Source organism: Salarias fasciatus, chromosome 8, assembly GCF_902148845.1.
Source record: "Salarias fasciatus chromosome 8, fSalaFa1.1, whole genome shotgun sequence".
Lineage (NCBI taxonomy): Eukaryota > Metazoa > Chordata > Actinopteri > Blenniiformes > Blenniidae > Salarias > Salarias fasciatus.
In genome coordinates, this window is record NC_043752.1 from 11,408,290 (window position 1) to 11,424,744 (window position 16,455).

Genomic DNA, 16,455 nt, shown 5'->3' on the forward strand with positions numbered 1-16,455 from the left:
GTGGATTCTCAAGAATTTTTTTAAAACTTTATTTAAAATTTCCCCAACAATAAACATGAATACAGAACAGGTGTGGGCCAGATATCATTTCAATGATAAAATAATACTCGCATTAGGAATGAGTATTCCTCTCCCCCTCCTTGCAGTTCAGTCATGTGTCTTTTTTGCAAAAGACCTTCAATAAGTTTTCCAAGGTACACTGAGATGAAATCAAAATGACCACAAATTTACAGAGATACACAAAAAAAAAAAAAAAAAAAAAAAAAAAAAAACTTTGTCAAAGCCTGTCAAAAACCGGATAACATGCAAAGCTCACTCAGAAAGACGTCCTGGACCAGCCAGGGCTGAAAATGCTGTGCAGCATTTGAAGATCTCATGATTTCAACATTTATATTGGCTAATCAGACTGAGAAATGTGATGTCAATGTAACCTCCTGACGCAATTCTTCATAAAGGTGTTGTGTATAATAGTCACCAAAGGCCACACGTCTTCAAAGTGGCAACAAAACAGTGCAGCTTGATTAAAAAACAAAGACAAAAAACAAATCAAACCCGACAGTACACTCAGAACTCAACTGAAACCTATCTGACATGTGACACACACAATTCACCTTTATTTGGAAAACCAAGTATTATACAGTACATGTTAAATTGTGTGCCATCTTCAGAATAGTTCATAACAAATGCAGTAAAGTATAAATGCCGAATAGCTCAGAACCTCATGGAAGGAGTCACTGCAGGCCAGTATTGCTGTGAAACTACTACTGTCTTTTCACAAGGAAATTATAATGATTAATATCTTTGTTAAACGTATGACATTAGATGAAAACAGTCTTAGCTTTTCCGTTTTGTAATATTGCACATTCTCAGGTTGAATCTTTGAAACCGTGAAAACCTCGAAGATTAAACATCCAGTGGGGTCAAATATTACAACTTCTCCATGAGAGAAATAATTTCTTTATTTATTAATTTATTCTTTTTTTTTAAACCCAACTTTCACTCGGTAGGAATTTAATCATTGTGTGCAGTTTGAAAAAGGAGAGTAAAGACATTGTTATTTTACATTCAATTATTCACACAAAGAACAATAATGACTCTTGTCACTCGTTTGAAGTTTTCTTCAGTTTGGTCTTCAGCTCAGACATCAGTGGATTTCCAAATCTGGACAGACAAAGAAAAAAAAAATTTGATTAGAAAATATCTGAAACTTTCTCCCCGGTCAAAATACAACAAATTCAGTGATTTTATTTTACCCTGGATGTTTTGGTGGCATCCATTTCGGTTTGTGTGGTGCTTCTTCCTCTTTGGAAGCATCACTTTTCTCCTCAGGCATCGTCTCGGCTTCCTGCTGTTCACGGCGAATGGTGACTATTAAAGCGATGGATGTTTGCACAAATGAAACGAAACGGTTTTCTCGTAGAATGCAACTGTACCTGTGAGAGGGGTTCCTGGCTATCTTCATCCTTCACCTTCCGCGGCGTCTTTTTTAACAGTGGGAAGCCTGCTGCAAGCCCTAACACGAAGAATCAAATCAAATCAAAAGAACATAAACAGCTCATGAAAAAAAAAAGAAAAAACATAATGGGAATAGTTAAAGGTGAGTAGCCTACCAGGCAGCTTTATTGCAGTTCCTAATGCTCCTAAAGGCACTCCAGCAGGGAGTTTAACTGGCACAGGCGAAGTGGAGGTGGGCTCCAGCGAGGGCATATTCAGCAGGTAGCGGGGATTGTTGGGTGGCCTCACGCGAGGGTTTTTAAGGGAAATCCGTGACCTTTGTGGAGTGAAGTCCAGCACCGGAGCGTCCACCTGTATGGACAGAAACAGCTAAATACACAAAACCTTGAGGTTAAACTACATTCAGTTTAGATTTATGATGAAATAAAGGTTCTATGTCATGACAAACGATACCTCAGTCTGGTCTTCAAGCATTGCCACGGGTTCACGGTCTCCCTCAGGTGTGTTTGAACTTTCAGCAGTATGTCCCGACGGCTGTTCTTCCATTGATAAAGTATTCATTTCCTCCAATTCATATTTAGGTGACACATCGCCTTCTGAACTGTGTTTTATCCACACGGATCCCTCCTCTGAGGAGGCCTCCGAGGAACTTCGTGTGACCTCTTCTGAGGAGTCATGCGCCGTCGCCTCAAGCAGCTCATCTGGCGACAAAACGCTCATCATAACGTCTGCTTCTTCCGTCTGTTTTCCCGCTTCAGCTGATTCCAAACTTTCCTTTTGCATTTCTTCTTCTTCTGATTCTTGATGCGTCACCGTGGAGATGATTCCTGATCCAGGGTGAGATCCTGTTCCGGTTTCTGACGCTTCATTTAAAAGGTGTGTGCCCGGCGTCATAACTTCCACTGATGTATCCTGAGAGTTTGGCTGGTTAGAGAAGGACATGGCCGTTTCCATCCACAAGTCAAGGATTTCCTCGTCGATCAGATCTTGATGTGCAGTGATAGAGCTAGCTGAACCTTCTGTGAACCACCTCAGTGACTCAGTCACATGTTCTGTTGATTCCCCTGCTGACACGTCGGACAAACCTCCTGCTTCGGACTGCATTACTGTCAAGTCATCAGTCGTTTCATTGTTGCTTATCTCCTCTGTCCCTATCTCAAATGCTGTGAGTGGAAATTGTTTTATCTCTCCTGTCTCATCTGGAGTAGACAATACAGATTGTTTTACAGCAGCATTCTCCTCTCCTTCACTCGGTGTGATTAACTCACCGGCCACTGGTGCCAACTGTTGAACTCCCTCATCCATGTCTTCCACATTGTCATCGGTATCCAGCTCATTCACTGCAGGATCATTCCGTTCTTCGTCCAGACTCCCAGCTGAGTGAGCCTGACTGCTGCTGTATGGTGCTGTGTGGAAGAATTCTTGAGACAAACCCGTCTGTGTCATTTCTTCACCTTTGAAAGCTGCAGTAAATTCAGTCACTTCCTCCGCTGGAGCGTCTTGTTTGACCTCATGAACACTTTGAACGTCTCTGGAACCGGACAGCGTTTCATCTGCTCCAAATCCAAGCAAATTCATTTCAGTCCCGTCGATCATTCTTAAGTTCCTGGCCTCTGTCTTCATTGGGCTTTCCGATATTTCTGACTTGAGAGGACGATCAAAATCCTGAATTGCTTCTTCAGAAAACTGCCTCTCTGTCTCTTTGGCGAGAAGAGGCAGTATTCCAATCTGTTCGACTTCAGCCAAGCCGACAACAGTCTTGGTATCTTCTGCGCGTTCTTGTCTCTCCTCCACAGACTCACTCATCTGTAAACAGGCGGCTTCTGTGTCTTGAGGACTCTCCTGTCCGTGGCTCTCCGCCTCTTCTGGTAATTGAACAGCCTGGAATTCTTTGTAATCGACTTCCAGGAACCTTGGCGTTGTATTTTCATCTCGGCCGAGCTCATTGTTGTTTTCAGGAAGTCCCTCTTGTGTTTCCTCGCATGCTGGAGCATTGGGCTCCTCCAACACAACAACCCGGCCTTCGACTGTGCCCGGGGGAATACTGCTCAACTCCCCGCTTGTTTCCCGCCCGGTCTCACCTTCAGGCTTTACTGCTGCAGTGCTGCTTGTTTCTGCTATTTCGACAAAACTGTCTTTGCCGTCTTCGTTCACGGAAAACCTCTCTTCCGCTTGACTTTCAGGAATACATCTTAAATCAGCTGCAACATCACCGAGCTTCATGTCTGCCCGTCTTGTGTCGGTTTGTTCTTGGGAGGATGCCAGATCCTCTGGTTCCTTTTCGGTGAATTCAGCTGGATACAGATGTTCGCCCTCCACAGGAGAATCGCTGCACGCGACATGTTCAGATGAAACCGTTTCCTCTTCATCTCCTCTGAGAGTCTGCGTGTATCCCCAGTTGTTCGCACCATCATTGACATCGTCTTCCTCGGGAAGATCTCTTTGTTCCCTTTTATCCAGCGACCACCTATCCACCTCCTCCAATGTATTTTCACTCCTTGTACCGATTACATCCTCGTGTTTCTCTACATCTGCCACATCTGTAAAGTCTCCGTTATCAACTCGTGCCGTTTCCTCATCTGCCTCCATTTTCTGATCTACTTCCACCACATTGATCCTGCTTCCTGCCTCTTCCTGCGTCGACACTTCATCTTCACCCTCACACTTCTGTTCTGTGTCGTCTGTGAAAACACTGTCATTTTTTTCTGGCTCCAAATCTGTGATTGTGCGCTGATCTCCCCCACTGTCCGCTGCTTCAAGTTCACGTTCAGGTGTTTCATCATCGTCTTCGTCCTTTAACTGAACTATTGTCTTGGTTTCTTGCTGATCGTCAGTTGTCACATCACACACAGAGCAGACCGTTTCCTCTTCGCTTTTCTTTATCTTTTCACTAATCACACCATCTGTCTGAGGTTTTGACCCGATATCCACATGTTGCTCATGTTTGTCATTCTCAGATGTCTCCTGATAAGAGAGCGGTGGTCTCGGCCGCGTTTCCTCTTTTTCAGGTTCGCCTGCGTCTTCAGCGCTGAGCGGCTCTGCATCGTCACGTCCAGCCTCCTCGCCACGCTGGCTCGGTGGGGTTTTCTGCTGCACGGTGTCTCCGTCGGGCTGAGAGTCGGCTGTGTGGGGCAGGTTGAGCAGAGCGACCGCCGCCAAAGCGTCCTCTGCATCTTCACACTCTGGAGGCTCGCCTTCGCCCGCTGGTTCCAGGCAGGGGTTTTGCTCAGTGCCGACACCGGGAGCAGGCTGCGGCCGCAGGAGTCTGTTCACAGCTTCACTTATAAAGCACTGAGGGGAAAGGTGGAGAGAACATTACAAATAGTTAAGATGCTTACGGGAATAACTGGAACATAAGCTTAGCATACAGCGTGTGGAACATTTACACAATAGCATTAGGGAAGGCCCTTTCCCGTTTCAGCATGACAATCCCTTCATTCACAAAGCAGCGTCCATAAAACGTTTTCAGTATTTATAACCAGAGGAAGCCGACTTGATGAAACTCGCAGCACAGTAAAAAGGAAGCAGTGTGTGGTTTGTAGAGGCTGGACTGGGTAGTAAGGTGGAAAACTGGTAAAATTCTTGCTTAATGGTGCTTTAAAATAGTTATTTTTAGGTGTTTTAAATGTGGACATTTTCTTCTTATTTCAAGGTTAATTCAAGTATTTTATTTAAGATTATGTTGTCATTATAAGTTTTTTCCACTTGTGTGACTGTGATGACTTTCAAAATAAAAGACTCTTGGTCACTTGAGTGACGTCCAGCCCAAATCTTCCAAAGCAAGTTGCCCTTTTCAAGTGAGGCAGCTGCAGTTTAGGCCTCACAAGAGTGAGGAGCACATGTTTGTTTCAAACAAATCTGAAATTACAAATAAATGATAAAAAAAAAAAATCTGGATATTAATTTCAAAATTTCTGATCATGTGTAAATGCAAAAAAAAAAACAAAAAAAAACTGATTGATAAGTGCTGCTGATGCAAACACAAATAACTTGTAAATATTACGTGCTCTTTGTTTGAGAACCACATTTTTTTCCATGCAGAGTTGTGCTGAATTAAATATATACAAGAGAAGACTTTATGTAGCATTTATATATATTATAGATGTAGTGAGTGCTTCCGTGTGCATGTAGATGTGTGTGTGTGTGTGTGTGTGGGGGGGGGGTGTTAGAGAGAGAGAGAGAGAGAGAGAGAGAGAGAGAGAGAGAGAGAGAGAGAGAGAGAGAGAGAGAGAGAGAGAGAGAGAGAGAGAGAGAGAGAGAGATCTGGTGTAGAATACACTTTTAAATTAACTCTTTTCTCCCTAATGTTCATGAACGGATGCGCTCACCCAGACTGTCCACAGAGTCCTCTCCGCCCGGGCGAACGGACCTTCCGGGTCCATCATCCAACTTCCTCTCGGTTCAGATCTGCTCGGCCAGTGAAGGAAACCCAAAATAGCCACCGTCTCTGGGCTTTTACTTTTGAAAACCGAGGAGAAACGTCAATCCGTGCGGGGCGATCGGATGCCCTGAGCTCAGCTAGTGTTCAGTTCCGTCTCCTCACACACATGTCCGGTGTGTGTCATGATGAGGAAGAGGCTGATGAGCACAGCTGAGCGCTCTTCTGTAGAGTCACACCACAGACCTGCTGGGGGTCTCTGAAAGATCACTTTATTCTCAACCTAAAACAGTGGTTTCTGTGTCATTCCTATTAAACGCTGTCAGATTTAAAATGTCAAGTCATGCATTTTTTTTTTTTTTTTTTACAAGTTGCATGTTGTTGCAATGCATATTTCTTGTGAAACCATCTACAACCACTTCATAAAGAGGAAGTGCACATTTTACAGCTTCTGTGGGTGTTAGGATGTAACCCTTTCCAGCAGGAAGGCATTATGTGGAAATGAAAAATCAGATAAAACACTTGAAGTGATTGAGACTGATGTGTGGAATCAACCACGAGGCTGGTAACATTTGGCCCCATTCAAATTGTCAAATGCTGTTTTGTTTTTTGTACTTTAAACATATTTACAGAACCTGAACCACATATATCTATATTTCAAAGGTTTAGTGAACAAAAAAAATAATTTGCTGGTCCCGTATTTGTCTGCTGTGCAGTCTAACAGAGGGACGTTGCTGAGAGAATAGCAAACAAAATGAGTGTACACCTGCTCAGCAAAGTGAAGTGGCGAGCTGTGGTCACAGCGAAGGGAGGAAAGAAAAAACCAGAAGTCTATTTTAAAAATGAGAAGTCATTTCAGATGCAGCCATTTGACCAACGCGAAGTTTTCTGGCTTGCACGTAAAGACTGAAGAGATGAAAAACACAACTCAATAACACAAAAAACACAATATGATGTAGTTTTTATTTTTTTCAATGAAAATTTAGATAAAAAGTCCACGATGGTGGATAATTACTGTAATTTTGTTTTGTACAAAAATATGAGCATTTATAAAAAATAAAAAAAAAAAAGGAAGAAAAGTAGTTGAAAGGAAATTTAAAGGATGACAGACAATGAATATAAATACAAATCTAAATGCTGGAAGTTTAAAAGCAGACTAAATACAGCTGGATATCTCAAAAACATGACAACTATAGTTCATAGTTACCATAGAGATAAATATTAGAGCTTTTATTACTGCAAATACAAAAAAGGAGAAGCGGCGTAGTGGGAGTCTCATGCAGAAGATGAAGTTTCCTCATTGGGCTCTGAAAGAGAGAACATGAAGTCATGCTTTAAGAACGCAAACATGAGCAAACTTCCTGTTACAGAGGGTGATCTACTTTTTCCTCTGCAACAAAAACGACGGTTCGTGTTCGTTAGTGTGTGTTGCTGATGTGCTCCTACCTGTCCAGGTTCGATAGACTGGCAGGCTGAGCGCCGGGTGTGTGACCTCCACGCACACTCTCAGGCGGCCGTCCTCCGTTTCCTTGGGACCTCTCGTCAAGTTGACCTTGTTGATGTGCAGCGCGCCGGGGTCGCCCTCCCTCTCCCTGTCGCTGTCGTAATCGAGGTCCGACAGCGTTGCTTCCTCGTCCCTGTCCGCGTGGCCGTGGTCCCCGTCCGCCTTCTCGTCAATGTACTCTATTCCCTCGGCGTCCGGGTCTGTGACCGCGGCTTTGGTCTCTGTGAAGTGACACCAGGAGAAACACGTAAATAACCTGGTACTGTAAACTATTGGAATCCATATGCAATCAGAGGTGTCACCTGAAGAACACGTGTTTGAATGTGTGTGTGGATTTATAAACGTGAGTACTTATTGCGTGTCCGTTCCTGCGTCTCTCCGGCGGTTTCTGCATCTGGCTCGGCAGGCCCGCCGTCCTCTCCAGGGCGCACACGCTCTTCAGCTCCCTCTGTCCGTCGTCTCCGATCTCCTCCGTCTCGCTGGACACCATGGGAGTGAGGGTGGACCCCCCCGCCGCCCACAGCAGTTTGCATTTGGGGTGACCTCCCTTCAGCAGCAGGGTGAAGACGCCGACGCCCTCGCTGGTCCAGCAGACCGAGATCGACGGAGGGATGGAGGGGGGGCCTGAGGAACAGACGTTACAGAATGAGAGGAAACAGGCACCAGGAAAGAAAAAGAAAGCTGTAAATGAACCAGACTCATACCTACTGCATTCCTCCAGTACTTCTCAATCGGCTCTGGCAGCGAGCAGTGCTCCACTCGACAAATAATCCCTCCCCTCCTCTCCTTCTTCTCCTGGTTTGTTGGCCTCCTCTTCAGAGTTGCCGTCGCCTTGAAGACTCGGGGACCAACCTGAACGGGGCCCCATATCTCCCCGCCCTCGATCACCTCCTCCTCGCGGTCGTCCTCCTCTCCCTCTCTGAGCTTCAGCCAGGTGACCGACACGCTCGGAGGGTAGAAATCTGTGATCTCGCAGCCCAGAGTTGAGGCCTGATTGGCGTAGTGGGTGGAACTGACGATCTCGGACACGTTGGGCCTCTTGATGAACCCTGTGAAAACAGGACATTTCATCTCGGACTCGACAGAACCTGAAACGTCTCTGTTCGTCTCGCGCCTCGTTCCCACCTCGGGTCTCCCTGGTCACCGGCTGCTTCAGCGCGATGTGGTGGACGCTGACCCAGACTTTGGTGACTCCCTTTTCCAGCTCGCTCCGCGGGAGTTTGCACTGGCTGGAGGCCGAAAAGAAGCCCTCGGAATTGGGCCGAGGGGAGGACGACGCCTGGGAAGCGACGGGGCTGAGCTCGCCGCCCTGGCAGAACCAGCGGAAGGTGATGACGTCCGGGTGGAAATGCGACGCCCGGACCGTCATGCTGATCACGTCTGGAGGGTAGAAAGAGAGCAGACGTTCGAGTCTAAAAAGTACAATTCCAACCGACCGATCAGTCTTACCTGAGTCATTCTGTGTCTCTGCCAGCTGTATTTCCGACACCTCTGGAGCCGCTGAGAAAGAAAACAAACAGAAGTCTTTGATAGAGGAATGACAAGAAAATAAATTAAAGTGAACCAGAGAAATGACATTTCTTACACAGAATAGTAAACTTCTCTGACACCCGCTCCTCCACGATCTTGTCTTTGCCCAGGTAGGACACCTGGCATTTGAACACGGCCCCCTTGTGGACTGAAATCTGGGGGATGAAGGTGAGCGAGGAGACGACCTGCTGGGTGCCGCTCCGGGAGGAGTGCAGGGGCCCCTGGGTGTGCAGCTTGTAGTAGCCCATCTCGCCTCTGGAGGGCAGGAGATGACCTTTCTCCGAGGCTGGGGACGTGAGAGTTAGACCGTAGGGGAGATGGATGGTGGTTAGGGGGTTATAGAGGCAGTTAAAGTTAGATTTGGAAGTTCCTACGTGTGCGCAAGGTTTTGAATTGTTAGAGGAATCAAAACATAAAAGAGGAAACATGGTGGGTTTCAGAAGTAGTTGTAACACAAACACTGCAAAACCAAACAGCTTATTTTGAATGAGTCTGTATAAATTCTCCCTATTTTTGTTCAACTCTCTGGGCGATTTTATACAATATATCAACAATATTCTTCAATGATATCCATCGAATGAGGATTACTGATTAATTACATTTATATGCCTGAAAGTACAACTGACCGACATTTTGAGCTTCCAGTTTTAACCAAAACAAATCTCACATCCTGAAAAGTCAGAGGTCGTCTTAGGATATGTAAATGATCAGATTAGTTCTTCCCAGGTGAAAATGTCTGTGAGAAAACAAACCACAGCCTCAGGTTTTCAAAAGCAGCTTTCCTACTTGTTGGATCAGCTGTGTTTCTTACAGTCACTATAACATCAGTAACGTGGAAACCTGAAGCACAGTACAACACAAAATATTCAACTACTGAACTGTGTTGTGACCAACAACACAGCACACATCAACTGACTCCCCATAGTGACGCTAGAACTGCTACGTTAAGAAAAATAACAACACTGCAATCATTATTTTCAAATTGTTAATGTTAAAACATTTTCGAGCGAGGATTAAACATGCCATATTGTTTAGGATGTCATGCCTCCACAGTGGAGCCACCCACTGATAAACACTTTGCATTTAAAGTAGTTCAACTTCTTCTTTATTTAAGCTGTGTGTTGATATGAATGTCAACAGGACAAGTTTTAGGAACAACGATACTCATGCAATGACGCAAACAGGTGAAAAAAAAAAAATCCAACAAGTGCTCCAGGGTGAATCCTAACAGAAATGTATCTTCGATTCTTGGTTTCTTTACTTCAGTCCAGCAGTCACCATCAAGAACTGCTTTCAAAAAAATGATTAAATTCTTTCCTGCACGCAGAAGTGCACACCGATCATCCACTGTATGGCTTATAAGTGAAAAGACGTCGGCAGTTTGTTGATTATTTTGAGATAATTTACATCTTATGCAATGAAATACTGTAAAAAAATAATTAATCTTAAAATCGGCAGACTTTTCTTGGAAATCAGGACAACAATGCTACCCGCTACAACTAGCAGTGAGTACTGGTTGGTTCAGTATGTGACATTTCCCATCATCTCTGACTAGACACTGACGTTGAAGACGGTTTCCTTTGGTGACGATAATGCTTCCACGCACGTCGGTCTTTAGTATGAATGAAAGGTTAAGAGCAAACAAAACCTCTGAATATCAGAACAGCGCGTGATTCACTGTGTGTGCTCAGCCAGCTGTGTAATGTGTTCTGTTTGTTATTAAAGGCAACGCCTCTTGAATAGTTTGAGGCAGTTGATATATTCGTAGTTATCACAACTGAAATATGATATCTTTCTACAGTGGAATCAAATTCCATTCATTCAGTTTTGATAAAAAAAATAATAACTGCCAGAGTTTGACACATTTGATTAGATTCACTGCATATGTTTGATTTACTTTTTTTTAATCTTAATTAACTAAATTGTATTTTTATTTCACTTTATTTATTTATTACTCTGGTTTGTATTTAAAAATGAATGAAAAGGAAAGTGAAAAAAAAAAAAAAAGAAAAAGCCAATAAATCGTCCTACCTGCGTGTGAGGTGTCTGAAATCGGCATGTTGTTTAGAAACCAAGCGGTCTGGACCCGGTCCACCCTCCTGCCCTCAATGCTCACCGACACTCTGCCCTTTTGACCCACGATCACTCGTGGGGGGAGGATGATCCCCGACACTGTCAGAGATTTCTGTTTCTCTGAGGACAGACGAATGGGCCAACAGAGTCAGTGAGACAGACAGGACGAAACAAACACAAAATAACTTTTACCCTCAAAATGGGTCACAGTACAGCAAGATCTATAGGATATTCTCTGTGTATTTTTTATTTGTTTTTAATAAAACTGTATTGTGGGACAGTTTTACTAACTAATGTGAAAGTAACTATTAATGAGAGCTTTTTTAAAACTGTGTCTGTAATGTAATGCTGCATCTTTAAAGTACTGAAATTTCCTTTCACAACACGTTTGAGTTAAACTTTAAATGCATGTTAATATTTTAGTGAATGTTGTATAAATGTAATTTGACGCACATGAGTTTCTGATTGTAGCTGAATGGATCCAACTCAGGAATACCAGGTAATGTGATTTTGCACATTTAAGTCTATATGAGAGCACCTGCACTGAATATCAGTAACATTGAGTTTAATTTTTTTATGCAGGTGATTCTTACAAAATATAGTTTTGCATGACGACTACAGTATGCCTATTATAATTCCAGTATATTCTTTAGCTTGTTTTGCTGTTGCAAATATTTGAAAATCTTCTCTGAACTTGTATGTTGTTGTCTGTAAACCTCACTTTCTGTTGCGTGGTTCTTTATCTTTTTGTTTCATCCTTCCTTGTTTCACACCTTTTTCTGATTCTTGTCATTTCCCTTTGGTGTGACGAAGTGTTATTTTACCTCTTCCTGTGTTAATTCATTTTCCTTTCTTGTATTGCAGGTTTTGGTAGCTGTTTGTGACTGACACGGCACGGCTTATCTTCACAGAGTGCTGCTGCACTCTTTATTTTGCTTCGACACCCACCTCCTTTAGAAATGTTCTTTTGCCCCTCCTGAGGCTTGCTGGAGTCCTTTTCTAACTATTACTGACAAAAACAAAAGCTACACATCTTAAAAAACTTTTAAATCAAATCATTTGAACTCAGAGTCACTCGTTTGTCAAATTAAAGTGAAATCTGACCTTAATTGCACCGACAGTGTGATATTCCAAGGGCTACATCAGGTCATCATATGACTTTAATTTAAGATGTGTACCTCGGAAACAGGATGAGGAAGTCTTGACACTTAATGTGGTGTAAATTGGTCACTCTTAAACTCTTGATCTTTTCTCTGAAACTCTGTGTTATCGTCTTCTGTGAAGGTGTGAAACACAATGAGCTTTAAGACTGGGTAGATTAGAAGTAGAACTATTTGAGTTTCAATAGGGAGTAAAGGTACTTCAAAAGTCTCCTTCAGAACAGTAACAAAGTACGAACACCTTGTTTCATGTCACCTTTGGTAAATAGCACTCCTCTTTGTAGTTTATGTACAGTATGAAACATATACAGATATTCTGAAGTGCCGGAGCAACTAAAACTGATAAAACAACTGATTACGTGACATTAGGTGTTATTTCAGGTCTATTCTTAGATAAATTCAGGTTTGACTACATTCTTCCTATATTCTTTTCGGGTAGATGGAATTTGAACCATCAGCCTGTTTGAGGATGAAAGCAAAAGTTACTGGATGGGTGAGGCAGACAGTCTGATTGATGTTGTTTGAGTTTGTTTGTAACTGTTAAAACGGGTTTCACTCACCATCTCTTCTTCTCCAAGAAAAGCCAAAGCAAAGCAGGAAGACGAGCACGATGGAAATGCACATCATAGCCACGGACGCTTTGGCTGATTTGGTCAACACCGGTGCCTCGTCTGAAAAGAAACAGCGTGACAAACTGGAGTGAAGCGTCAAGAAGATGACAAACAGCAAACAGTAAAAAAAAAAAAAAAAAACACTCAAAGTGAGGGAAGAAATGTGTTCTTCTTTTATTTTCCTTTTAGTTGGTGCCACATTTATGAGTGAGGTGCATTTGTAGGATGAACAGCAGGGCTAAAAATGTGAGTAAGGCCCATGAAATTTCCCCAAATCACCTCTGACAATTACAGATTGTTTTCCTTTGTGGTTGTTGAAGATAGAATTAAACAAAATAGTGTTTGGAGCTTCTGGTGTGGCTGACTATCAGGGGTTTGGCGGTTTTCTGATGATATCCTGCAATTTTGTCTTAATCTGTTCCTTGTTTGGTTTCATGCCCTGACTTTGTTTCATGTTGTGCTTCCTCATGTGGAGGAAGTGACTTCATGTGACCTTTGTTTTAGTCAAAGTGTGGAGAACGCTTTGCTGATGGCTATAAAAGCATTTACGGGTGGAAGAAATCTGATTTTGGGGCCTTGTCACCAATGTACAAGCAGTGTATGAGATAGAAAACAGTCATGTTGCTTTAATCTCCGGAGTCAGACCGCGACTTTGAGCCTTTACCTTGAGGATCCAGGCTGTCGAGGTGCGCCGAACTGCTGGCAGGATTCACGACCCCGCGCTGGTTCGCCGTGCACTGCACCTCTCCGCGCTGCGCCCTCTGCTCGGGGCTCAGGGTGTAGTAGCGTCTGGTTCTGTACGTCCCGTCGGGGTTCATCTCGGTGTCGGGAAACCCAGACAGAGCGGTGCCATTTTGAAACCAGGACACAGACACATAGTCTGGGTAGAAATTGTCCACGTCGCAGTAGATGGTGAGAGGGGAGGTTTTGGAGGTGGTTGGCAAGGCAGACAGCCGGACAGACGGAGGATCTGGCAACAGAGCAGCAGACGTTATCTTTAGGGATCATAAAACATCTTAAAACAATAGTAGTTAGGTAGGAAACAGAATGTGCTAAGTCACAGAGTGACTCATCCGAAGGCCTCAGTTCCTTCCACTTTAATTGTTCTGTGAGCCTCTTGGCAGAGGTACAGATGATGTAATGTGTTTCTTTTTTCTTTTGTTTTTGTCACTCACAGGTGATATTGAGTTGAAGATCCAACTCTTGAACTCCGCCACTGTGCGACACTTTGCAGGTGAAAGTCACGTTTTGGTCCTCTCGCGACGGGTAGATGGTCAGGTTGCTCACTGCCGTGTAGAACCCGTCCGGACGGGCTTCAGTTTGAACCTGGTCGTGACCCTGAATCACCTGCCCGTCTTTGGCCCAGGAGAAAGACACGGGAGGAGGGTAGAAGCCGTCGGCGCGACATTTAAGATGGGTCTCTGACTCCAGTACCGCCCACTGCTGATCGAAGGAGAGGGTGGGGGCAGCTGGGAAAGTGAAGTTAAAAGCAGAAGTTCAGTTTAGAATCTCCTTCGTGTTTTACACGCGTTTAAATTAAATCACGGATGAAATAAAAGCCGTACCAATGATACCAAATGTAACATTGCTGGCAGTCTTCGGTTCTGAATTGTAGGCGACCGTGCATTCGTACAGCCCCTGCAGATCAAGAGCAGCTCTCAGGACAGTCAGAGAAAAATCCCCTTTGGTGAAATCGGCCTCGTTCCAGCTGAAGCCTTGCTTTGTCTGCGATTCTGCTTTTACAAATGAAGCCACATCGGAGCCATTTCTTGTCCATCGGGCTTCGATCAGCGACAGGCTGACAGGCTCGGGTAGCGTCACGACGCAGGGAAGGGTTGCGTTAGCATTCGGACTTGCATAGATTTCAACAGAAGACACTGGGGAAGTGAAGAGAAAGAAAGATTAGAAAAACATAACACAAATTGAAGTGTGATTATCATACAGGAAGGGTGAAAGCAGAAGTTTTTTTTTTTAGTAAATGGAACAAGATTCATTTGCTTTCCCTTTATGATCAGCAGTTAAGCTCACATGCATCTGCATGTTTATGGTCTGTATATAAAATATATATATTTTTAACTATTCAAATGTTTAACTAGAGAAAAGCCCCCAGTGTGCTGCAGTGACATTTACTATTTTTGAAATGCTAATGGAAGTGTGTTTTAAGAGAAGAGAATCATCATAATCAACATTTTTTTTCTAAGTCCAGGCTGTTTTTTTTAACCAATTAAGTCAATATGTCAACACATGCTGCTTATTTCGAGAGTATGTTCTGGAAAGATTACCAAACAAAGAAGATATTCCATTATTACCTAAAAAAGACATTCAAATATGTTTTAAGAATTCAATAATAAGAGTTGCAAACAATGTTTCGCATTCTTTTCCTCCCTAAAAGTAAATCAGTACTCCCACTTTACCTCATTCAATCAGTGCAAATAACAATACCTTTAAAAAGAAAAAAAGAACTTTTCAAACAGCTCTAACCAGACAATCAGCTTAATTAGTAACCAGTACAATAAATACTGGTTGGTGGTAAAAGCACGGTGGAAAACTTCAAGTGTTTACGTTGACCCTCTTGTGAGGTGTGATAAATGACACAGGCGTCGCACGTTGACAGAAAGTAAAAAGACTTGAAGGTCAAAAGACATGAGTCATGCTTTTGACACGTCTGTTTGGGACTTTACAAGTACAAATAAGTGCAAATACTGCAAACATCAGATTGGTCCAGCTGAGAGGCTGTCCTTTGTTGAGTCATTTAGGTAGATCAAGAAGAACGACCGAACGATTCAGTTGTGAAAACGTTGGGTTATGAAACATTCGGCATGCATTTGAAAGTAAAAATAACCCACATATGGATGATAAAAATGATCATCCACACTGTTTCATTCAAGCTTCAAGCAAGATCTTCAAGTTTTTCTGCCTTGCATATTTGTACATTTGTATTATTGTGCATTTATTAAAATCTTCTGTATAATTATAAATGGAGTTTGAGCACAGCCTGCCTCAGACAGCAGACCCCATCACTGCTGCATAAATCCCTCATTTCCAACTGTGCTTCTGAAGTGACCCAATTATGGCAACAGCACAGTTCCAACAATATGACCGACATAAATCCTCCTGAAGTCTCGTGAAGTCTACTGAAGACGTGTTTTCGAAGCTTGCCCTTTGCTCATGAGTCATTTTAGATCAGGCACAAACCTTCATGACTTCAACGTGTGGAACAAAGTCTCAGAAACATTGTCAATATAAACACAGCTCAACCTGCGGATCTCTTCCAGAGTCCTAAACCGTGAGCTTTAAAGCTTTTCCAGCGCACACGTCTGTTCATCTCCACTCAGTCATCTCTAACTCCAGGTAAAGAAACATCAAAGCACTTGCTGTGACTCCAATGGCACAATACTCACCGTGCTCTACGAGAGGAAGGAGGGCAACATAGACGAGGACTTTAAACTGCATGGCCGGGCTTGTCTTGACACCAACTTCTTATCATCGGGTCCTTTTGCCTTCTTTTATAGAGCGGTGACGTGACGGTGGGTGGGTTTGTCCTGCCAGTTGGGTAATAAGAAATATTGTTCCAGGGCCTCAGACGAGTGAAAGGAGGCCCTTGATCTGTGTACGTCCTCCTAAATAAACGAGCCCTGAGGAGCCGCAGAGTGTGAAGGGAGGATGGGGGAGAGGAGGGAGATGTGCAGGGACGCACAAGTGGGAGAAACCGGTCACTTAAAATTCAGCCGGGCCTCCGGCCAA

At 43.5% G+C, this 16,455-nt stretch overlaps 2 protein-coding genes across 4 annotated transcripts; both read right to left on the minus strand.

The window, feature by feature from the left end:
* Positions 1–25: 25 nt before the first annotated feature.
* LOC115393572 (uncharacterized) lies at positions 26–5,988 on the minus strand. Of its 3 annotated transcripts, none has more exons than XM_030098619.1 (6): positions 5,784–5,988; positions 1,909–4,746; positions 1,611–1,806; positions 1,434–1,513; positions 1,254–1,348; positions 26–1,161 (listed from the first exon to the last, which is right to left on the minus strand). In XM_030098619.1, the coding sequence occupies exons 1-6, from the start codon at positions 5,838–5,840 to the stop codon at positions 1,101–1,103; spliced, it is 3,327 nt and encodes a 1,108-aa protein (XP_029954479.1). In that variant the 5' UTR covers positions 5,841–5,988; the 3' UTR covers positions 26–1,100. The 3 variants fall into 3 exon arrangements, with proteins under 3 accessions (XP_029954479.1, XP_029954478.1, XP_029954477.1); XM_030098618.1 differs by having other exon boundaries at positions 1,254–1,345; positions 1,611–1,824; XM_030098617.1 differs by having other exon boundaries at positions 1,611–1,824.
* Positions 5,989–7,635: 1,647 nt separating this feature from the next.
* Positions 7,636–16,164, minus strand: LOC115393775 (uncharacterized). The gene is made up of 11 exons (XM_030098881.1): positions 16,113–16,164; positions 14,277–14,588; positions 13,887–14,180; positions 13,376–13,681; positions 12,661–12,771; positions 10,899–11,060; positions 8,923–9,153; positions 8,787–8,837; positions 8,463–8,717; positions 8,042–8,386; positions 7,636–7,961 (listed from the first exon to the last, which is right to left on the minus strand). The coding sequence occupies exons 1-11, from the start codon at positions 16,162–16,164 to the stop codon at positions 7,636–7,638; spliced, it is 2,445 nt and encodes an 814-aa protein (XP_029954741.1).
* Between the last annotated feature and the right edge of the window lie 291 nt (positions 16,165–16,455).